Source organism: Falco cherrug, chromosome 5, assembly GCF_023634085.1.
Source record: "Falco cherrug isolate bFalChe1 chromosome 5, bFalChe1.pri, whole genome shotgun sequence".
Classification (NCBI taxonomy): Eukaryota; Metazoa; Chordata; class Aves; order Falconiformes; family Falconidae; genus Falco; species Falco cherrug.
Window position 1 is genome coordinate 70,738,374 of NC_073701.1, and position 23,785 is coordinate 70,762,158.

At 50.4% G+C, this 23,785-nt stretch overlaps 1 protein-coding gene across 8 annotated transcripts in view; it reads left to right on the plus strand.

Annotated features, from left to right (window-relative positions):
• TASOR2 (transcription activation suppressor family member 2) overlaps positions 1–23,051 on the plus strand; it is a 43,683-nt gene extending 20,632 nt beyond the window's left edge. For 3 of the 8 annotated variants that reach the window (XM_055712891.1, XM_055712895.1, XM_055712897.1), the window contains 13 exons: positions 862–934; positions 1,046–1,120; positions 4,834–5,637; positions 7,224–7,460; positions 9,197–10,121; positions 11,205–11,739; positions 13,121–16,711; positions 17,564–17,689; positions 18,225–18,378; positions 19,392–19,494; positions 21,585–21,769; positions 22,193–22,307; positions 22,635–23,051. In XM_055712891.1, the coding sequence (XP_055568866.1) occupies positions 862–934; positions 1,046–1,120; positions 4,834–5,637; positions 7,224–7,460; positions 9,197–10,121; positions 11,205–11,739; positions 13,121–16,711; positions 17,564–17,689; positions 18,225–18,378; positions 19,392–19,494; positions 21,585–21,769; positions 22,193–22,307; positions 22,635–22,638 (6,927 nt within the window). In that variant the 3' untranslated portion in view covers positions 22,639–23,051. Of the gene's footprint in view, positions 1–861; positions 935–1,045; positions 1,121–2,671; positions 2,806–4,833; positions 5,638–7,223; positions 7,461–9,196; positions 10,122–11,204; positions 11,740–13,120; positions 16,712–17,563; positions 17,690–18,224; positions 18,379–19,391; positions 19,495–21,584; positions 21,770–22,192; positions 22,312–22,634 lie in introns of those variants that run through there. The other 5 variants (XM_055712894.1, XM_055712893.1, XM_055712899.1 and 2 more) reach the window with 5 other exon arrangements.
• Positions 23,052–23,785: the final 734 nt, after the last annotated feature.

Genomic DNA, 23,785 nt, shown 5'->3' on the forward strand with positions numbered 1-23,785 from the left:
AGCTACTGCTCTGAGTAGTGAATCTTACACTGACATTGTTCAGCATTTCCAAAGTTCTGCTGTCCTGGAGAACTGAGGCTGTGGGCATTTGGCCAATTCTCTGTTATGTCTGAATGTAGTGAATGGGATCAGTGAAGTTTCACAGACCATTAGAAGCCCTAGGGTTATTCAGTTTCTCTAAGTTTCCTGGAAAGATGTGTTTCCCCATGGACGGAAAGGCAGTCCAAGCCAAGCTCTGCGATGAGGCATCAAGCAACACCCAAACACAAGAAAAGCCTTGATAAATGCATGTATCTTTCTAGATGTGCGGTCATCCAGCTCTGAGACAGTTGCAGATGTCTCTTAGACTCAGCAGTTATTTTATTTTCACATATTCATTGATACTGATGCTGCTAATACGCAAGCTGCATGGCCTTAACTTCTGTCAGGCTTGTGGCTGGAATGGTGTTGTATTTTGTCAGACGCTGGTGGTCCAGCCTTATTTTCCCTGCTGGGAGAACCTTCCCCTGGAGCTGTGGGAAGCAATTCCTGGCTGAGATGCCCAGGAGCTTTTGAACTGAAGGAACTAAAATTATTAACCTTGTTCATTATGTACGGCTAGTTTGGCTAGACATATTTCTTTCTTAAGAAATAGATGGAAGGAGTTTGAGAGCTATGTGACAACATAAATGGAACACTTTTGGTTACAGATCCCAGTTGACCCAAGTAGCATGAAACAAAGTGTCCTCAACAGGGAATGAGCTGGTGGTGTTGGCACACGCTCACCAGCAATCAGGGCTTGTTGACAGTCCTGCTGAGTGATACAAAGTGTGCTAAGGAGGGAGGGGAGTGGTTGCTCTAACTTTTAAGTGTTTGTTACAGGCAATCATCAAATATTTACAAGATCAAGGAGTCCTTATCCTCCTTGCCTCTTCCGCCTTGGCATCAGATGATGGTAAGACATGGCTGCATAGAAACTACTATCTGTGCTTAAACATCCTGCTCTGTTTTAGAGACAGAGGGTGGGCACCCTCAGTCTAAACAAAACCTGTTGCTTTTTTTTCAGAGTTTGACCCCAAGGAACCAGTCAGTCTCCTGGCCCTGTTTCTGTTCACCTCATCCCGGTCGGTGTGCCTGGGAGGTAGGGAGGTTCCCTTTGCTGGCTTCAGACACTGTGTTTTGGGTGTGGGATCCTCACCAGAGGGTCCTCACAGACATGTTCATCTATAAGAGCTGATTTCTCTGCTCAGACCCACCCACAGCTTTAGTGCAAAGAGTGTTAAAAGAGGAGAGAGAAGTCCTCTCCCTCTCTCTGTAGCTATGCCTCGTTTTAAGGTGATGTAAACCAGGTTCCCTGCTTCACCTATTCACTGCACATCCTTGCCCCTTTGCCAGAAGTTGATAGGAGTGACAATTAATTACTTTGCTCCCTCTCAGCAGCATCCACTCCCTGAACTGTCTTATGCGTGCACTTGGGAGTCTGACTCATGCAGAGCCTGGTTTACATCCCCAGAGGTGCGCTGGAGCCATGCTTAGGGGGTGAAATGACATATGGCACTTGCTGGACCCAGCATGGAGCTGATGTGATTTGCTACACCAGCAGGAAAAAAGCCTGCCCTAAAAAATAATTGAATTGTTTTCTGTTGAGATAACTAGTGAACTGGACTCCATGAAACGTTGCTGCTGGCATGGGGAGAAGGAGGGGTGGGGAAGGGGCATTGCTTCCTAAAGAGGGTTTGGAGGCTGAGCTGTATTGTGTGATTTCTCTGCTGCAGGATCTGTAAATACTGGTAGCAAAGCCATGATGACTGATCAGGGTGCATGACAGGAGGGAAGGAGATGGGCAGGGAAATGGTGTGGGGCAGAGCTGCAGTGCTTTGCTGCCATCAAGGTGAGTTACAGCTCTGGGATCTGAGAGGTGAATCCAGGCTGTTTGCAGCCCCAAAATGTGCTGGTTCTCATGTAGAACAAACACAGAGGTGCTGAGTAAGAGAAAACAAAGATTGCACAGTTTGAACATGCAGATCTTGAAATAAGAATGAGCTTCAACCTCTGTTGAATTTGCCTCGTTTTCACTGTTGGCTTTTTGCTGCACTGTCTATGTGGAAGTAGTCACACTACAATTTCTTCTTGTGGACATAAATAAAAGTTACAGCTCTGCTTCCCCTGGACAGCTTCATCTGCACACTTCTCGCTGCGTCCACTCCACCAGTAATACTTCTAGTCTTGCAGATCCCCAAGCAACATATAAACAGGGGGCTTTTGATCTGCATAACTTCTGGCTTGCTCTTTGTTGAGTCATCCTGGGGACAAGCCAAGAGACTGTGTGTGCCAGCACACACTGGTATTTCAGTCTGCCTCTGTGAGTTGCATTGCAAAATGACTGCATTGCTGACGGAGCTGCACAGGACATACCCATCTCCCCTCCTTGGAAGATAAATCGGCAGAAGAGCTGACAAGACTCACCAGCACATCCGAGCATGGATTGCTTTGTCTCTGTCGGTGTTCAACTTCCAGCTATAAACTTTCTCCTTCAAGAGCTGCATACAAAGTGGGCTTGTAAGTCAGGTGAAGACATGATGGTAACTTGGCCATGTGGGGTGCTTTAATACCTGAATTTGGTTGACCTAACTTTAAGGACATACTGCTCATGGCTTTGTTAGTGTGGCAACTTTTCTAGTTTCTTTTCTAGGTGTAGGAGGGAGACAGGCTTCTGGGGCAGACTGAAGATCCAAAGTGCCAGGTCAAACCTGGGATCAGGTTGTTGCTGTGATGCCTGAAGTTGGGTGAGGTGAAGGCGAAGAATGCCTGGAGAGCAGACTGGAGGTGGGAACTGACCACACAGATACTGAGCTCTTGCTGACCAGCCCCTCAACAGGCAGATAATACCCTCCAAAGCAGGGAGATCTATTCCTGAAAAGCTGACTGTGAGCACTGTAGGCAGGGGGAGGGAACAGGTCGAGGAGGTCTTTATCTTGAAGAGGGTTATTGTGGAGGAAGGTGGTGGAGTCAGGAGTGGGCACCAGGCTTAAGGAGCAAGCAGCCAGTTGGTAGGAAGGTTTGGGGCTGTAGCATACATTGCCTGTGGCTGGTGGCCGTGCTAAAGAGGTGGTGAAGCCTGGGCAGCCACAGAGCAGCTGGTGGCAAAGCAAAGAGGCGGGGCAGAGGATAACGTTGAGTAAACGCTCAGTGTTGTTATGTGTTGTGATCTGAATGTTGATGGCTTCCAGATGTTTCCCCTCTGGTGCCAGCAGGACTCCTTGCACGTGCTGTCCCATTATGCTTACGCAAGCAGCAGCAGCAGCCCCAGCCAGCCCTGACAGTCCCCTGGGTCCAAGACCTCTTCCTGATGGCATTATAACCCCCTTTTTCCTTCAGGACTTCTCCTTTCTGTGAAGATAAGCAGAGCTGTGCAGGGGTTTGGGGTTGAAAAGAGACAGTCACCGAAGATGACAGGGGTGCAAGGGAGATGCAAAGAGAAGAGGAGGGTGAAGGACAGACGCATTTGAAGTCACTCAGCTCCAACTCAAAACATGAATAATGTTTCGCGTTTTGAAACAAGCATCCTCTGAATCTGTTCCTTTCCTGTCCAGACAGCCACTGGGAGGAATGTAGGACAGGCGTAACAAGCCCACTGTGCAGATGTGCCGCAGCGTTCCTGAGGCAGGCAGCTGGGAGCCAGCTTGCAGGGATGCCTGGGCGTGCCAGTAACAAGGACCAGCATTGCCAGTGCAAGCCATGCCAATAGGCGATGAAATCGCACATCTGGGAGGGGAAGAGAAATGCTTTTGCCTTGCTGGGAAGAGGCGTGATGGGGAAGGGCACTGGAGTTGTCAGCCTGGCCCTGCAACCAAAAGAAACCTTAGAGTCGGATCGTAACACACAGATGGGCCAAGCCCATGGGTGCAAAGCGCCAATGTCATCAGACTGCTGGTTTGCAGCAGATGAAGCTGGATAAGTCTGGCTGGGGCAGAAGGGGAGCTCATCCAACAGGCTCTGCATATCACACCGGCTGTCCAGGCATTTTGTGGACACTGAAGGGACACTGCCGTACCAAGCAGAGCCTACTTCTATGGTGACATCTGTGAGGGTGGGCACCCTCGAGCCTTGGGACTTATTCATATTGATCCCTATTGGGAGCTAAACTTTTATGATACTGTGTGCTGTACATGGTAGGGTGTTAGTCCTGATGAAATGAGAAGTACCATCTGTTTTCAGTAGGATCAGTCCTCCAGCTTTAGAAAATTACCCAAGGGTTCGTTTTCTTTGTTTATACGGTCCCTAGGTCTGCTTGGAGAAGGCTGTGTTCCCCATCCCACTCTAGAGCACTAATGTGGTATCTTCATGTGAAGTGCGTCCACCCATGGCTGGTATATACGGAGCTGCTGGCAGTTGCATGTGAACAGGACATAAACAACACAAGTGATCTGAAAATGGTGCTAGTCTAAACACCCTGCACAGACAACCCTACATTTATACAGATTTAAAAAGAAACAAGAAAACCCATGTAATTTCAGAGCCCTGGCTGTCCTAAATATTGGATTTGGCCAGAACTGCTGGAGTGAAGGGACTTAGGCCACTATGTGTGCGATCTCACCCTGTAATTTCCTGCAGAGCAGCAGTCTTTCATCTTAGTTTAATCCACTTTTGACTCCCACATGCAATTCTTTTTTACCTTCAGCAGTTACAAGCATCCATCAAAACAGGACATCGCTCTAGGGCTAGCTTTTTGTAGACTGACTTCTGGGGCTTTTTCATAGCTTTCATGTTCCCTTTGCATGTAACAGTGAGGTGATTTGGGAAATTGAATCCTTTTTTATTATAAGTAAAATTTCTATTATTTTCCTTTCGCAGTTGAAAAGCACGATCCAGGAGATGAAAGGGAAGACAGTGATGATAGTGACTTCTCATTAAAAATAGCTTCAGTTTTGCCTGGGCTTCGCTATGCCTTACAGAAAACCACCATTTCTTCATGGGGGGACTCAGTCAGTACCAGCATACGTATCAAACAGCATTTACAGGAATATGCAAAGCTCGATCAAAATACACAGCCCACCGCTGGCCGAAACAGCAAAGTTCCTTTTTCTTCTCTCCTCTCACCAACTGAGGATGAATGTACTAATCCCTTCAAAAACCATTCAGAGCAGTCCTTCTCCCAGCTGCAGCATTATCTCTCTGATCCCAGCAGCTATACTCTGGAAATGTCAGCTGCCTTAGAGTGTTTGACGGGTGCTGTTCAGTCTCTTTGCTCCAATTCAGAGGCTGATTGTAAAGTGGACTTCTCTTCAGCTGTGCCACTGGACCCTATTCCTCCCAACACAGCAGCAGAAATAAAAAGTGAAAACCCAAAGCCCGCAGTGGGGCTGGACCAGAGTGGTGAAGCGCCCGTAAAAGATGTCAACTCAGCAAGCAAGCTATGGGTTCAGCAGAGCAGGAGGAAATCCAACCGAGCTGTTGTCACCAGCACCAGGAAGAAGTGGTCTCCCCTCAAGATGCAAATGCATCCTATCGGGGACAGTGGCAGGAACAGAAAGGCAACCAAGAAGAAAAAAATCAATATTGCTTTCTCTTTTCCTAAAAAGCCAGGGTTTGTGGCCAGTTCCAATGAGCCCATGCTTAAATTAGCTAATTTGCAGTTTCCACACAGAAGGAAAAGAGGTAAGTGTTGTATAAACAGGACTAACTTCCTCCTGCTTCTCTGGAGTATCCAGCTGGGATATTCAGGGTTCACTAGGAGCCATGTTCCCTCACCACCACCCCAGGTGCCCAGAGCAAGCAGACACCTCCTGAGAGCATCCAAATAGGTCTGTGGTGATGTCTCTTGTTCAACCTGGGAGGTAGCCCAGGGCGATGACAAGGGATTTTGGTGAAGATGCCTGAAACTTGGTGCAGTGGTGCATGCTGTTGCCTTCCTTTGCTTAGGGGTGACTGCACAGGGACATCAGCCAGGTCACAGTTATTGCATCCTTTGTCTGCAGGCTGTCGATGGCTCAGGGAAGGAGCAGTTGCCAAAGCCATGCTCATTACAGGCTGTGTAGATAACCAGCCACCCTGCATAGTCATGTTGTGGCTCCCTGAGAGTCAACTTTCTTGCTGTGACCTTGAGGAAACTAGAAGTCTGGGACTAATCCTACCCAACCTACTCTGCTGAAAGCTGATATCATAGAATCATAGAATGGGTTGGAAGGGACCTTAAAGACCATGTATTTCCAAACCCCTGCCAGGGGCAGGGACACCTTCCGCTAGAGCAGGTTGCTCAAAGCTCCACCCAACCTGACCTTAAACACTTCCAGGGATGGGGCATCCAAAACTATGACTGAGTCCCAGACAGAAGAGATCAGCACCTCCCTCTCCATGTCCCTTCCTCAGGAAGCTGTAGGGAGCAGTGAGGTTGCCCCTAAGCCTCCTTTTCTCCAAACTAGACAAACCCAGAGTCCTTATCTGCTCCTCCTAGGATGTTCCTTCCAGCCCTTTCACCAGCTGGCCTGAGCTGCTCATGCAAGGTGTCTCAGTGGCATAAGCTGTCCTCTGAAGGCTCCTGTCTTGCTGCCGAGGATAGGCTAAGCCTGTCCTGAGCCAGCCTGAGCCTCCACCTAATTTGTAGAGACAGTCAAAGTGGATAGAGATGAATCTCAACCTTGGTGTTGAAAGGTGGCCAAAAACATCTAAAGGACCACTGGACTGCAGAGTTAGTGTCGTACTCGGTGACCTCCCCTTGCATTTGCACACATCACAGGTAGCGGCAGCAGCTGCGGGAATGGTCTGTCGTGCATACAGGGGGTGGCATGGCGTCTGCTGGATGTGAGCTGAAGTCAGCTCTGATTCGCAGTCCATCAAGCTCTGTCCTAGGGCACATTGACTCGCTCCTGGGTGGCATTGCCGGTGGATCTGGGAGAGGTTCTTGTGTGCTTCTGGGAGAGGTAAATAAGTACCCTCAGGGTGCAAGTGTGACAGGCAGGAATTAGTGTGACTTAGCCCTGGAGAACACCTATTCTCTGTCAAGACAGTAGGCTTTTAATGAGCTTAAGAAGTGATGCTTGATTTTTAATAACTGCTTACTGATCAGCAGCAAACCCATTTGAAAGATCAGATGCATAAATCAAGTTATTGAAGATTGTTCTGCTGCTGCCAATCATTTCTAAAGCAGTCCTTCCACATTCCTTAACTGCATATTTTGCCATTACTCCTTTTTATCTGAATATGCCTCAAACCAAAAGATACGCCCTCCCTTTTCCTTGTCCCAGGTGCAGAGGTCCTGTCTGCAGAATTTGTGCACAAAACACAGTCTGAACCTGTTCAGAAGGAAACCTCAGTTCCTGACGATCCTGGCTTGGAAACAAAGAGGCCAAAGACACTGAAGAACCCAGAGAGGAAAAAGGTTCCTATTGCTGAAACCATCATGAAGCCAATGAAAAGTAAGATTCTAAAAAGTGTGGCTAACAACCCATCGAAACCTCAAGCCAAAAAGCAAGCAGAAAGTGGTAAGAGTGCTGTTCCCTGTGGAAATCTTTCCTTTAAAAGCCGGGCCATCAAACATCATGGTCAGGTCACGACCAGATGATAGTAACAGCACGTTTGGCAGCAGACAAAGGGCCTTCCAGCGTTTAGTGCTGAGGGTCTGGGTGCTGCTGCCCCACAGCCTGCAGGCACCCAGTTATGCATAGTAGTGTAAAAGATAAAGGTGAATGTGCAAATCACCATTACAGGGTCTCTTCTGAGTCCTTTCCTAAGCCTTCTGTTTGCATCCTTGGCAAACTGCTCGGGTAGTTTAAAAAGCCTGATTTTTAACTGCTGAACTCTGAAACTGCGTTGAGGCAGCTCATGGACAGTGTGTTATAACCTCTGCTCATAGCCAGCATCTGCCTAGATTTTTAGTTCATTAAGTTGTAAATTTGGTCATTTTAAAAAGAGTCAAATTGTTGCAGCCTCTGCAGTGGATTTAAGAGGCAGCATGGACAGCCCCTGCGTGTAGTGTCTGTAGGTGCTGGCTGTGAGCCTGCTGTTAAACTGAGAACCAGTATTACGGTGCCAAAATAAATGATGGAACAGAAGAGTCATTTTCTGTTAATTTGTTGTGTTTTCTCACACTCGCACTTTGATGTCTTTTTTGGATCTGTCTGTGGTCTGTCTTTTTCCCTTTCCCAGGGGAGGTGGAGGCTTTGAAGACTGGTTTAGCCACCTCTGCTTAGTTTATCCATTCTTCTTGGTCTTTTATTGCCACGTGTTCCTGAAACATGGCACTTATCAGCAGTGTCTGTGTATCAAACACCACCTCTTGTTGCCCTTGCCACACGGGGTTCCTGGAGCAGATCTGGCCTGTGCTCTCACACGGGCAGGGTGTCAGATCGGTCCTGCTGAATGCCAGGGTCTGCCAAAAATGTAAAGTAAGAGTGTTTAGCAGTAAGAAATACTCAATTTGTATGTCTTACTGTGCAGTTCTCAAGGAAATTAAATGTAACACATAGGACTTTAGCACAGATGTGATTTAATAAGGTTTTACTTGAAGAGAGATTTTTATGCTGGTTTTTAGTAGAAGGCATTAACCTTATTTAATGACTTCATACTGTTTTTACGAACATGGGCCTTGAGCCATGGTGAGGGGCATTTTTAATGCTGAAAACTAAATGAACACTTATTTGCTGTGCTCTGGCTGCCTTTGAGAGCCCCCAGGTTTCTGCGTGTGCTCTGAGGTACAGCTCAGGGGCAGGTTATGCTCTAGAGAGGGTGTGCAGTGGGAAGCATGAGGGCAGGGTGGTTTTTCTCTGCGTTTTAGAGTTTTGGAGGTTTTTTAACTGTGAATTATTGAAAGCATAGCACAGGGTTTATCTGTGAAGATTGCAAATACTGAAACTAGAAGAAAATTTAAAGCAAAATAAAAAAAAGATAAAGGAAACACCTGAAATATCTCAGGTTCTATTTAAGTGGCCGAATTACCCTGTGCACAGAGGCCAAGGGAAATTTTATTCACTCTGGATTCTGTGCATTTTATTTCTGAGGATAAACCCCCTTCCTGAAGTTGCTTAGATTCCCAGCTCTGGATTGTTTTGTAATAGCCGTGGCCTGCATGACCATGGAGATGCTTTTTGGTTTTTAAGTGTGCAAATTCCATGTTGGAAAGATGCTTTTTCCTGCCAAACTGAAAGCCTGCTTTGGTCCCCTTCGCAAGGCAGAGCTGTGTGGCCTTTGTTTGTTCTCTGACTTTGTTTTTCTCACACAGAGTTGAAGCAGCCTTTCTCTGTCGTCCCAAGCGCAGTGTCTTCCCAATGCCACGGACCAGATAGCCAAATGAGTGAGACTTGCCCAGGCGGGGTTGATCTCGTTTTTGATCTGAAGGGGAATGACTACGAGTCCCATGCCTTGAACTTGCTGGCTGATCTGGCTCTGGGTTCTTGTATCCCTTCATTTATCCCCAGGGACAGTGGGATGATTGCTGTGTCCTGCAGCCCCACCAGACATTCTGCAAAAGAGCAGCAGAGTCATCGCAAGCACAAATCCTTGCGTGTTGCTTCCGACCATGAATACCACAGGGTAGACAAGCTTGCAAAGGGAGCCACCTCTCCTAGCAGAGCATCACTGAACCAGAAGCTTCCTCCTGCTGAAAAAGTAGACTTAAATGATTTGGCCTCTATTCCCAGGGAGAAAAGCCCTGGGATTTTCAGCAAGAGCAACAATACAAGCCCCAGCCCCACAAAACCTGATGTGTTGCCTCCCAGAGACACTCAAGAAGCTGCTGACGTAAACAAGCACTCCTTCATCTCTGCTGAGCACTCGTACGCCTCGCAGATGCCTGAGCATTCAAAGAAACACATGTATCCCAGAGGTGCCCCCTACCCTGGACCAGCACCCTCTAGAAACGGTACCAGGAACACCCGAGCTGGTCCCCTGGTTGGGAAAGTCCTGCCTTTCTGCCACCAGCAGAACAGCAGCCACCCGCAGCGGCCCTTTGAGGCCGTGGCGATGAGGCGCAGGAGCAGCCTGCTGTCCCCCAGGCTGAAGGAGGACTTCGCTAAGTCCCACACAGTGAACATCTGTGGTGAGTCTGTGAAGGTGATGTGCCATTGGGAGGCAGAGTATCTCTTCAATTTGGACAGCAGGTACACCAACGATGCCCTGGAGAAAACAGTCATCCGTGCCCTGCATGGGTAAGTCAGTCTGGAAGGCCATCTGCAGAGACATCTCTTGCTGGACCTCTGGAGCACTTTTGGAAGGGGCTTTCTGTGCACTTTTTTTGCTTTGATTTGCATGATAATTGCCTTTTTCCTCATGCTGAGGTGCCAAGTTCTGTGTTAAAGCTGGCGTATCTGCCCTGTGGAGAAGGACTTGGGGATACTGGTGGATGACAAATTGGATGTGAGTTAGCAATGTGCACTCACAGCCCAGCAAGCCAGTTGTATCCTGGGCTGCACCAAAAGCAGCGTGGCCAGGTTGAGAGAGGTGATGCTCCTGCTCTGCTCCACTCTGGTGAGGCCTCACCTGCAGTACTGCATCTGCTCTGGGGTCCCCAGCGCAGGAAAGACGTGGCCCTGTTGGAGCAAGTCCAGAGGAGGCCACAAAGACGGTCAGAGGGCTGGAGCACCTCTCCTAGGACAACAGGCAGAGAGAGTTGGGGCTACTCAGCCTGGAGAAGAGAAGGCTCCAGGCAGACCTTAGAGCGGCCTTCCAGTACCTAAAGGGGCTTGTAAGAAAGATGGGGACAGACTTTCCAGTAGGACCTGTAGCAATAGGCTGAGGGGGAATGGTTTTAAACTAAAAGAGGGTAGATTTAGATTAAACATTATGAAGAAATGTTTTACTGTGAGGGTGGCGAGGCACTGGCACAGGCTGCCCAGAGAAGCTGTGGCTGCCCCATCCCTGGAAGTGCTCAAGGCCAGGCTGGATGGGGCTTGGAGCAACCTGGTCTAGTGGAAGGTGTCCCTGCCCATGGCAGGGGGTTGGAACTAGAAGATCTTTAAGGTCCTTCCAACTTAAACCATTTTATAATTTTATGATTCCTGTGGCTTTGCAGCTAGAATTGGTACCTAAAGCCATGAACCCAAGTCCTCCTTCATAGCTATGACTTTCTCTTTTTTGTAACAAGCTGGAAACTGCATCAAGCGATCTGTGACTGCAGCTGGACATTTGCAGCCCCCTGCACTGGGGCTTAGCACTGTGGGGATTTACCTTGTGCTAGTCAACTGGGGGGGGAGGATGAAGACGTTTCAGGCAGTGTTTGTTTTCTCTTCCAGGCCCTGGGACCCTGATCTGCCCGATGATGTGGAAGAGATGAAGCTGATACTTCATATGTGGGTGGCTCTCTTCTACAGCAAACCCAGCAAATTCCTGAGCAGCACGAGGAAGGTAGTGGAGCACAGCAACCCTGAGAAGTATGTCTCAATAAATAGCACTGGGGACTTTCTTGAGCTGAGTGATGATGGTGAAGACTGTTTTGGGTTGGAGACATGCCCTGCAGACTCTCGGTCAGACCCTGACCAGACTCCCAGCAGCTCTGTGGATCACAGCACACATTACCAGGGACCGTTCCACCCAGAGGAGAGCCCTGCAGACTCTCAGACTGATGCTGATGAGACTCCCGGTGTTGTTGATAGTACAGTATCATCTTCTTCAGGGGAGCTGCCCTGTGGGGAGGAGGAGCCTTCCTCCACAAGCTGTTCTGAGCACCTTTCCCTTGCTGAACATGCTGATGAGAGCCTGGCTGTGAACGGCAGGCAGCCAGCGGCTGCTTCCGAAGAGCATATGCATGATGTCTCCACCATCGCTGCGGTAAGAGCTTGGGGTTTGGGTGGTATATGTCTCCAGGGCACACAATGCATTTTGCACTTACAGGAGTAGGATCTTCTGAGAGGAGTGGAGCAGACATGCTTGAGGGCTTTCTTAGAGCCAGGTAGTGGGGTCGCCAAAGCAGGACAGAGAAACATCCCCCAGCATTTAGCTGCCCCAAATGACTGCCATGCAGACGTGCTCAGAGGTGCCATAAAAAAGAAGCTTTCCGGCCTCAGTCTGGGTTTGGATGTCCTCTTGGACTGAGCAGGCATCCCTGGGCTCTGGCATGAGCTGTATCTATCTCTGTCCAAGGGAGCAGGGCCTTGACATGGATGCTCTCCAAGGAGGCAGAATTCAAAAGAACTAGAGCAACTGAAGTGTTGAGCTCGGCATTTGTTCCTGGTTTCAGCTGCAAGCTGTGTGAGCTTTGATGAGGTCTCAGACCTGCACTTGACTAAGGGCGAAGAGGAACAGCAAATACTCCAAACCAGGACTCAAAACCCTGCCTGTCTCGTATAGGCAGCTGCATTTGCCTGCCCATGGTTGCACCAGCCCAGGCGTGTTGGGGGACATGGCACAGCCTTTCCTCTGTTGCTTTGGGAGGGTGGAGGTTTGCTGGCTTGGAGAGGGTTCCCCCACACAGATGGCAGTGCAGGGCTTTGCAACGTTTCCCTTGCCCCTCTGGTGAAGTTAGTTAATATTCCATTTTGGGTAGGGTTTTCTAAATTAATTTTTACAGTTTCTATGGTCTGTGGATGGTCAGAAGCAGAGGTACTTGGGTAAATATAAAACATGGGTGTCTGCTGACATTTTTCAAGCCTGAATTTTTGAACTAAAATAATTCCTTTCAAACTTCCACTCTGAACAAATGGGCAGCTGCCATAGGGCTGCAACTGTCTTTCACGAAGGAAAAAACATTTCAGTGTTTTTTTACCACCTGGGTTCAGTGCTGTGGCGCAGGCACAAAGTTTTGGCAGGAAGTATGGGATTGCTGTCCATAGTGTCCATATAGCTTGCTTGGACAGATAAACTCAAGTAAGGGTAAGGCTTAAGAGGGTGCTGCTACATATATACATCCATCAGCACTGGTTGATGGCTTCTGCACAGTTTGGCCTGTTTTTAAGCCATTTCATGGTGTAAAAAAGGTAGAAAGTTTCAAAACCTTCACGCAGCTGTCTGTGGGACTCTGCTTGCTGGCTGCAGTGTGGCGATGGTAGTGGCTCACATGGGGTAAGAATTCAACCTGGACTTAATTTAGAGACAAACTGTTGGAGTGGTCGTACTTGCAAAGTCTGAGCATTTAAAACATCTCTGTCCTCCTGCATGGGGGTGTCAGCTCCTGCATTTGCCTCCCTTTAACGTCTGAACTGTGTTGTTTCAGGTGGAGCAGCCCAAGGAGGAACTGCCAGATGTAGTGATAGCCCCCAGCCCTTCCGATGAGCTTGGCAATGCCAGCGAGCCCCCAGCTGCACTGGACAAGGAAAACCCTTGCAGCCAAGCTCTGAATTCCTGTACAGCTCCCTGGAGAGTTGCCCCGTGTGTGCGACATGGACATGGACAGCAACAGGAGAGCGGGTGGGCAGCAGGGTCAGGTGGTGACCTCAGCCCTTCTGAGGACAGAGAGAGCATGGGAGGTGCTGAGCATTGTACAGAGGTTGAGGACTCCAGCTGGGCCACCAGTGACAGACCGCAACGTACCTGTGATTCAGTGCCCTTAGAAGCAAGTCCCGAAAGTGCAAACCTTGATGGAACCAGTGGGGAAGAGAGGAAATCACAAGACCCCTTCGGACATTCAGAAATAGAGGAGGAAGAGATGGAGGAGGAAAAAAAAGAGAAAGATGACCCTCAATATGAAAGAGCAGTCCTGGGGCCTTTTGATTTGTCATTTTCTGAAAATGGTGATGCTGACATGGAGCACGAACACAGTGAAGAGAAGCCAGTGAATTTGACATGTCCAAAGGACTTTGGTGTTCCTGGAGAGGGCCCTGTGCCCAGCCCCACCACCTTAGTGTCCCCCTGCCCAGGCAGATCAACACCAGTACTATCAGATGGGACTGGGACTGGCCCTCAAGGCCTTTCTGTTGAGGTGGCACCAAGCTTGGACATGTTGCAAGAACCCTGGGAGGCTCTGGACACCCCAGATGCAGAAACGAACAGTGTTGGTTTGGCACACCCAGCCAGTCCAGCCGATGTGGGGTCACCCTGTGACAGCAGGTTGATGCTGCCGTTACCATCTGATCCGAGCCTTGTCTGTGGGGCACAGCCAGACAGCATTACAGGCAACTTGGGACCTGCTGGAGAGGCTCTGAGGGTTGGCTTGGAGCAGAAAGACAAGGATTGTGCGCCCTCTGCAGAAAGGTGGGCACTTGCTGGGAGCAAAGCTGCCAGCACAGCTGGCCTCGAGTCACCGTGCAGCCAGGGATTGTCACTAACTTTGTCTCCTGACTCCAGTTCTGTCTGCCTGACATCTCTTGATGGAGCAACAGATCCTGAGGCTGCCCCAGAGGACCAGGAGGCCATGGCAAGCATCCAGTCTCCATCACAGAGCAATCTGGGAGGGAGCAGGTGCCCTTCCCAAAGGTGTGGATGTGACATTTATGCTGACCTCACTTCGCTGAGCACTGGTGAATCAAACCAAGAAGAGAACAACATTTCGGTGGAAAACCAGCTTAGTGGCCCTTCTGCCAACTGCACAGATGTGCTGGATGAGTCCTTGGGAGCAGGTGATGGCCAGGGCTTTGTTTTCAACTGTACAGCCTTAGTAGGTGACTCTGAAGCTGGGGAGAGTGATGATGATGTGTGCCTTGGTGCAGAGAAGTCCCCTGGGAGTGACAAAATGAACATGGTGATGGTGGCTAACACACTGCAGGAGCCAGAGACCTCTCTTCATCACCTCCTGGAATTAGAGCCTTCCTCCTTGGTGACAGAAGGGATGTCTGTCAGGAAGGATCACCCCAGCTGGCAGCAGAGCTCCCCAGACAGCCGGCTCCCACCTGCCCATGCAGGCTCAGGTCCTCCTTCTCCCTGCCAGCAGGACCCTCTCCCCCATGGCGGAGACACAGACACCCCCCCCAGTTTGTTAGAGCAAAGTGAGGGGGGGGCAGTCCTGTGCCAGCACAGAAAGTCCTGCAAGCAAGTAGATGCTGCAGAGGTGATCGTGGCTGCTGAGAGCCCAGACAGCTCCTTAAAGCCCCGATGTGCAGAAGAGGTGAAAAGAGACATGGGTCTGTGCTATGCAGAACTAGCGGGGAGCTCCTCTGCGGATGTACTTGTGTCAGATGACCCGGAATCAATGCCTCCATCTCCTCTGCATGGTCACAAGGCAGATCTGCACGGTGCTGAGCCAGACTCAGTCCTTGATGTGCACTCCAAGATGCTCTCTCCTGGCACAAGTCCGGCTCCAGATGGTGCCGCATGGTTCTGCTGCGTGGACACCTGCCCTAGGTGTGCCAGCCCTGGGGGCCATGCAGCAGATGTAGTAGGGAGCCACGAGAAGGAACCCATCCTGCCTGAGGATTTGGGAGGAGGAAGCAGCATTACTCTTGCCAGTCCTGCATCTTTTTCAGCAGGGGAGTCGCTCATGCCGCTGTGTGAGCCTCAGTCTGTGTGCAACCAGGGTGAGCATGAGGCTGAGAGATCCGACACATTTGCTGATCTGCACCATGCCAACATGGAAGTGGGAGGAGAAATCCCCACTCCTTCCTTGCCGGTGTTGCCATTACATGCACACAGGTGTCTCTCTGGAGAAAGCCTTAGTGATGCTGAGGATATTTCAGACGTGCTGCCAAGGGCAAAGCAGCTCCCCAGCAAAGACAGACACACGGGCTTGACCTTTGAAGATCTGTTTGAGACTTCCTCCAGTGACTCAGACCAGGAGTACTCTGGGGGGACTTCACAGTCCCTTCTTACAGCCAGGGGTTCCTACGGCACGAGATCTGTGGATGCTGCAGGCACAAGGACTAACTGCGACTCCTCCTCCACGAGCTCGGTGCGCACAGAGGGGCACAGCGGGGACTGGGGCTCGCTGGGTGTGGAGGGGGCCTGCTCACAGGCTGAGCGCAGCTGGCCGATCAGCCGGGGGGAAACCAGCAGCGGGCACGTTCCACTGTATGTCAATATTAGGGACAGCCAGGGGATTGTCAAGGACTACCAGAACTTTGTGGTCACCAAAAAGTGCCAGGAGAGGATGGGAAATTTGCAGCCGTCGAGGCGCAGCCACTGTGCGGGGCAGTCTCATTTGTTAGGGTCACTGATGGACACTTGGAGAGGTTTTGAGGAAATTACCCAGCACACTTTGGACATGGAGTGTCTCCGTTTCCATTATAAGCTAAAACAAATCCTAAGGAGTGGGAAACCACCCTTTTCTACCTCCAAAAGCATCTTTCCAAAAGACTTTTCTCCCCGGGTGATGTCTGAGACATTGCCTGTGCAAGAAGCTCCCGTCTCGCTCTCCCCGCGGAGCAGGAGCCCTTTGCAGGTGACTGTCCTGCCCTCGGACACATGGCCGAGCGGGCTCGGCCAGCACCGGCGAAGTGGCTGGCATGGGGACCCATGTACCCCGTGGCAGGATACCTTCTGCAATGAGAGGAGCAAGGCGAGATCCCAAACCATGAGCCAGGGCCATGCGGCTCTTTCCCACCTTAGCAAGCTCAAATATGCTAATAAGCTAAAGGACTCGGAGGGGGAAATCGCCGTCATCCTTGACAAGTACGCCGAGTTCAACAAGGTGATGCTGAGCAGGGCTGATGCAGGAAGCAAGGGCAGAGGGCCGGTCCCGGTGCACATGGAGGCTGCGGGTGACTGGACCTGCACATCCCTCCCCGGGAGGATGGCTGCCTTCAAGGAGATGATCGCAGACCTGTGCAGCGCGCTGCGTTTCCACCTGCGCAGCGTGGCCAAGGAGGCCTGCAGCCACACCAGCATGTTCTACTTGGTGGAGACGGGCAAGGACCCTTTCTTCGCAAGAGTGAAGGTAACAGCCAGTCCCACTGGCCTGGACAGGGATGGGTGGCCCTGGTGTGAGAGCTGAGGGCAGCAGGAGGAGGCACAGGGCAAGCTTGCTCAACCCAACACAGATGGCATTTGGTTCCCTTAAGCCAGGAGCCACGTCTCCCGTTTCATCTCGGCTCTCACCACCAGAAATTAGAACTGTAGAGTCATTTAGGTTGGAAAAAGCCTTTAAGATCGTTGAGACCAACCGTTAAACCAGCCCTGCCAAGCCCACCGCTAAACCATGTCCGTAAGTGCCACATCTACACATCCGTTAAATACCCCAGGGATGGTGACTCCACCATCTCCCTGGGCAGCCTGTTCCAGTGCTTGACAAACTTTTTGGTGAAGCAGTTTTTCCTAATATCCAATCTAAACCTCCCCTGGTGCAACTTGAGGCTTTTTTTTGTTGTTCTACCACTTGAACATTCCCCCCGCCAAAACAGATCAGAGTTCATGCAAGAGCAGCCCAAACTCAACCCCTGCAACGTGGCTTTTGCTTGAGCTCTCATAATAGGGTTGGAAACTCAGGGAGGGTGATTACACAGGAAGATTTTCTGCTCTGAGATAGCAAAGAAGCCCAATACATGGTACAGTGAGATGCTCAAGGTAGTTTTCTAAAAGATTTTTGCCGACAAAGGTAAATGGCTGCTTCCTGCGTGGCTGGCTGGAGCCTCAGCCTGGAGCACGCGGTGCCTTTGACACCGGGGTGCCTGGTTGGGTTCGTTGTCTTGTTCCTCTCTCCTTGTCCCCAGGCACGTATGTGCCCGGAGTGTGGCACCACTGTTGTGAAGATACTCTCCATACAAACCTTTTTACACAATTTCTGTTTCAGACCTTGTTGAAGAAACACGGCCGCGTGGAGATTGAACCTCTGAGTTTCTGCGAAGCGAAACGCCTGGACGCCGACATGCTGCTCATTGTCATCAGGAATGAGGACATTTCCTCACACATCCACAATGTAAGGCCTGAGTCTGTCCTTTTTTTCCTACCAGCATTATATGTTAATACTGGAATCCATTTTAAAAGTTTTGGTTTTTTTAATTTTACACTATATATAGTCGCAGATTTAATTGTCAGTCTCTGCAAATACACAGTTCTCTCCACTGAAAGAACAGTGCTTCATGAAGAGCTGTTAAGTATTTCAAAAACATGAAGCTTGCCAATTCTACTTCTGTCTCCGTTTTTGGTCGCTGAATAACGTCACTTCGAGTAGGCCAGCTCAAGGGAGTCAGGTTGGGCTCATCTTGTGTAAGAAAGCAGTTCAGCCAGGCTTTGGCTCATGAGCTCCAGTGAACACTGCAGCAGACTGAGCTGCCTGTAGCTCCCCATATTGCCATCCATGGCTTTGGGGTTGGGCTGTGGAGACACGAGTGTTGGGGTGATGCAGGGAGAGGATGGGGTGGGCTCCCTGGGCCTCCCAGGAGTGGATGCAGAGAAGTGCAAATGCTATTGAAATGCGGCTGCATGCACAAAACCACCTCTGCCTTGCGCAGGTCCCATGTTTGCTGAAGCTAAAGCACTGTCCAAATGTGGTGTTTGCTGGAGTGGACAGCCCCGAAGATATAACAGGTCACACATACCAGGAGCTGTTTCATACTGGTGGCTTCATGGTGTCAGACGACGAGATGTTGGAAATGGTAACACTGGGTGAGTCCCTTTGTGGCCTCTTGCTTGGATGCGAGCATACAGTGTCAGCTCCCAACCTTGTCCACTGACACCTTCCAAAACCTTGTTGTTGGTGTCCTCTGCCCCTCCTTTAAGTGGGGAAAATTCTTTCCCCTGTATTTGACATTTGTAGACCCCATCTGGATAGTGGGTCCAAGTCAGGGCTCCCCAAAACATCTTGTGTGATAGGGGCCACCGAGATGGTCAGAGGCTGGAGCAGGGGTTGTACGAGGACATTTAGCCTGGAGAAGGAAAGACAGAGGGTAAACCTTGTTGCTGTCTTCAGCTTCCTAATGGGAAGCGGCAGAAAAAACTGAACCACACTCCTGGAGATATGCAGTGATGGGACAAGAGGTGACAGGGACAATTTGGGCTTATCCTTTTAGATAATAGGGGGAAAAAATTCACGGCAAGTGTGTTCGAATGCCAGGACAAGATCCCAGTTTCTCACAACCCAGGTTGCGAGCCTCACAGACGGGCTGAGAGAGGTGGGGCTGTCCAGCCTGGAGAAGAGAAGGCTCCAGGGAGACCTTAGAGCGGCCTTCCAGTACCTAAAGGGGCTTGTAAGAAAGATGGGGACAGACTTTTTACAAGTGATAGGATAGTGGAGAATGGTTTTAAACTAAAAGAGGGTAAATTTAGATTAGATCTAAGGAAGAAATTCTTTACTGTGAAGTTGACAAGGCAGTGGCAGAGGCTGCCCAGAGCAGCTGTGGGTGCCCCATCCCTGGGGGTGCTCAAGGCCAGGTTGGACGGGGCTGGGAGCAACCTGGGCTGGTGGAAGGTGTCCCTGCCCATGGCAGGGGGGTTGGGAGCATATGGTCTTTAAGGTAACCCAACCCAACCCATTCTATGATCCTTGGAGATACTCAAACCTCACCTAAGCAAAGCCCTGAGCAACCTCAGGTGGCCCAACTTTAGGCAGGGGTTGGGCCAGAGCCCCCCAGGCACTCCTTCCACTCTTGGTTACCCTCTGGCTCTTGCTGTCTCCCCAGCCCAGCTGAAGGAGATGATGAAGGTGCTAGAGAAGCTGAACAGAAGCGGGAGGTGGAAGTGGCTCCTTCACTACAAGGAGAGCAAGAAGCTCAGAGATGTCAGGTAACAGCTCTGCGGTGGCAGCTCCCTCATCCCTGCTGTCATCACCACAGCAAGGATATACCCACTATGGTACTGTGGTGTCCCATTCAGTGCAGGGACAGGGGGCGAGTTAGGTGCTTCTGGTTGGGTTTTGGCCTCTTGCAAGATCAATTTGAAGATTTTTGTTTAAATAAGAACTTTTCTTATCAGTGACAGACCATGTGCCTCAAGTCTGGAATTGCTGGAGGTCAGCATTGCTGGAGGTCAGCATTTGAGCGCTAGCAAGTTAAGTGTGATAGATCTTTTTTATACCTATATGAGATGGAGCAGCAGGATGTGGGACCTGGACAGGATCAGATGGCCTGAAACACTGTGTCTTGCATGTGATCCTGGCTGAAGCAGAGCTCTGGCAGCTAGCTACTTCTTGCACCCCGCTGTGTCTCCATAAGGCAGTTCTCCTCTCTCTTTGGCAGAGATGCCCTCTGAGTGGTACAGCCTGCAAGGGCCTTGAGGAAAAGCACAAATTTTGTTTGAGGGGCTGCACGCTCCAAAAGCTGCCTCTGCAAACTGAGCTCCTTCCCACCAGCTCACCCCAGCTCCTGCACGCAGTGGGAGCTCGGGGTACTTTCCTGGGCCTCTACTCCACCATCTCTTTGTTCTCTTTTTCTGTCCCATCACGTGTGGGATATGGGGGAGTGATAAGGAGCTGTGAGTTTGTAGTGTGGGGAAGAACCAGGGTATTGTGGGGAGTGCCTAAAATTAAACCCAGCTGGGAAAAGCAGAACTTCTCCTGTTGCTGTTTGCTACTTATTTTAGGTTATTTGCAACAATGCGTATTTAAGTGATGCCATTTGAAAAAGAGAAGTGAGATGGCAAATACTAACCGTTTAAATGTCCTGGGTTTATCAACTCAGAGAGGGAGGGTTTTTTTGGGCAAGCTGCCTTTGTTAGTGCCAGCCACGGGCCAGGAGGGACGGCTTTCTAGGAATGACCTGTGAACAAAGGAGAAACCGGTCTGTTCTGTCTGAGCAGCAAATGCTACAAAAAATGGGGAGAAAACTCAGGTCCTCTTCACACTTGGCCTTTATGGAGATGACAGCACAAAGTAATCGTTCTGAAGACCTGTTTTTCAGTCCTCAAGCAGTGAGGTGTCGCAGAAGCTTGGGGCTGGGTATTTCAGTGTAGTCTGTGAGATGAGGACTCAGCCTCATCAGTGCATGCTGCTGTGGAGCAAGTGTTTTCCTTGTGCTCCCTCACTGGCGCTCATGTCGCATCTCTTGACTCCATTGTGGTGAGATCATGAGCCTCGGTGTTCGGTTTTAACCCTGGCTGGCAACTCAGCCCTACACAGCTGCTCACTCCCTCCCCCCTGGTGGGATGGGGAGAGAATCAGAAGGGTAAAACTGAGAAAACTCGTGAGCTGAGATAAAGACAGTGTAATAGGTAAAGCAAAAGCCACGCACGCAAGCGAAGCAAAACGAGGAGTTCATTGAACACTTCCCACTGGCAGGCCGGTGTTCAGCCATCCCCAGGAAGGCAGGGCTCCATTGTACGTAACGGGGACTCAAGAAGGCAAACGCCATCTCTCCGAACGTCCCCCCCTTCCTTCTTCCCCCAGCTTTATATGCTGAGCATGATGCCATATGGTACAGGATATCCCTTGGGTCATTTGGGGTCAGCTCTTCCAGCTGTGTCCCCTCCCAGCTTCTTGTGCCCCCCAACCTGGTCGCTGGCAGGGTGGGGTGAGGGGCAGAAAAGGCCTTGATGCTGTGTAAGCGCTGCTCAGTGATAATGAAAACATCCCTGTGTTAACAACACTGTTTCCAGCACAAATCCAAAATCCTCATACAAGCTACTACGAAGAAAATTACCCCAGCCCACAGCAGCACACGCAGTCTGTTGGAGCTTCCCGGAGCAAGGGGTCAATGCGATCCTTGCGGTGATGCTTGCTCCTGCCATCTCTGCTTAGTGCAGGGTAGCAACCGTGAAAGCACCCATGAGGCTGGAAGAAACACACATGGGGGAAGGGCAGGTCCCATCATACCTGCTCATTCCTTGGGAGGGGAAAGAGGGCTGAAGCCCTTCACTGCTTCACTCTGCCCCTCTCCCAGCAGGGTGGATGCTGATGCCCACAAGAAGCACTTGATCCTCAAATCGTGCCAAGGAGCTGAGCTCATCGAGGTGCTGCACTACCATGCCTGTGACTCCAGGTCATCCCCCAAAGCCGAGTACATCAAGTGCTTGTTGAACCTGCAAGTTCAGCGCGTCAGCGCCAGGTTCGCTGTGTATCTCACAGGTAAGGACAGGCTCCAGGCCCTGCCCTACACTCTCTCCCTCAGCCCCGTGAGCACCATATGAAACTGGCCTGGGAGGCAGGGGAGAAAGGACAAGAAACATCCCATTTTCCTCCCATTTCTGCTAGAATCACTTTGAGGTGTGGGTCAGGTGGGAGCTGATTCATTGCAAGTCAGCGCAGTAAAAGGCAAAATGAACAGACTTCTGGAGGTCTGCTAAATTCTGGCAGTTTTCGAGCCTGCAGATGGCTTTACAACGTGCTCTAATTCTGGCCTTGCTGGGCTGAGGTGGTTCGTGAAGCAGCACACATTTGCTCACATTTGCAAAACAGAGTAACTGCAGTGGGATTTGGTGCTATTTTCTGTAGGCTTCAGAACAACCCCATTTGCTTGTTTGAATTACGGTGCTGCTCCTTCCTTTGCAGAAGAGCCCAGCGTCAGCAGGGAGGTCCTTGAAAGCAAAGGAATCCTTGTGACCAACATCAACACTTTCCTTGGGACAATGCAGGAAGCAGCTGCCCCGTTTAGAAGAAGCTACTGGTAAGGGGGGAAGCTTGGGATCAACCCCTTTGCCCCCAAAAGGCCAGGAGCAGCTCCCAGGCTGGCAGTGGGGTGGTGGGCAGGTAGCTGGGGTCCAGCTGCTCCCGCAGCGGAGCAGGGGCCTTCCCTGGGCACTGGCTACAGAATCTGCTCTGCCAACCCTGGGGGCCAAATCCTTAAGCTGTAGCCAAGAGGACCCGCGCTCGGCTCTGCCAGCAAGGGGAAACACACCGGCACTTGCCCAGGGGAAGCTCTGCAAGAGGTCAGCGCTGCCTGGAGCAAGGAGGGGAGCAGAGCAGTAACCTGTGCCACATCTCTGTGTTGCAGGTGAGGAAGCAGAGCTGTGGCACGGCTCCTCCCCAGGCCCTGCGGTCCCAGTTTGGGCATCCTGGTCCTCTGCAGGATGGCCCCGGCATCCTGGTGGGTTTTGGGTGCTGCATGCAGGGGCTGTGCACAGAGAGGGGTGGCAGGGGAAGGTTGGCTCTAGTTCTGTATATAGAAATTATTTAAAGATGGCTAATGCAAATCCTCCCAGGGATTTAAGCCCTGTCATTGAGTTGCATATAGGACAAAGGTTATTTTAACATTACACAGTTCTAAATTATTGGAGTGTTTTCAAGTGATTAGTGCAGCTGACATTGGAAGAAATAGAAAAATAAATTAAAAGAAAAAAGAAAAAAAAAGCTGTTTACTTGAAGGTTAGGAGCAATAAGAGTCCTTGATAATAAATGCATTTTCCACATGGCTGTTGCTGTACATGTTGCACATGAGGTGGGTGCACATTTTAAATGGGTGTTAGGGACTATGGCCCGAGTGTCACTGAGCCTGTGGCAGCCTGCTCTACACTGTGTTTCGAGTCGCCCCTGTTGCCTCTTGGTACCATTTCACTGCTGGGACTTGAGTGCATTCCAGCACGTGGAAGTCTTGTAAATAGCCAGACGACAGGATGCAGGAACAAAACCCTCTTATTTATGGTAGCTCAAACACGCGCCAGGAAGAAAACGCTGCATTAACGACCTTTGTAAGATACTCTGCCTATCAATGTAGAGGACAGGGTCGGTTGGTTGTTTTTTTTTTAATATAAGAATGCAAGAACGTTATGTACAGGATGACTTTGTATAGAGTTTTCAGTAATAAAAAATAAGTTTCACATAGCACTGCTCTCCAGAGGAGGGGTTTGTGCTCAGCACCCAGCCTCTCCCATCAGCGGGGGTGGGACAGCAGCTTTCCCAGTTCCCATGTGGATCAGAAATCAGCTTCAAAGCCTGCACAGGAAGGAGCAAGCCAGACTGGCTCTAACAGCGGTGGGCTGACAGACTCGGGGCTGCAGGATCAGTCCTGCCCTCCGGCCCAGCAGGAGCAGGGCACCAAGAGCCAAAGGAATAACCAAGTAGGTTATGGCAGCGAGGGGCAAGGGAAGCACTTAGGGGAGGAGCTCAGTTTCCACATGCATTAGGTCTGTCTTGCCTTTGAAAAGA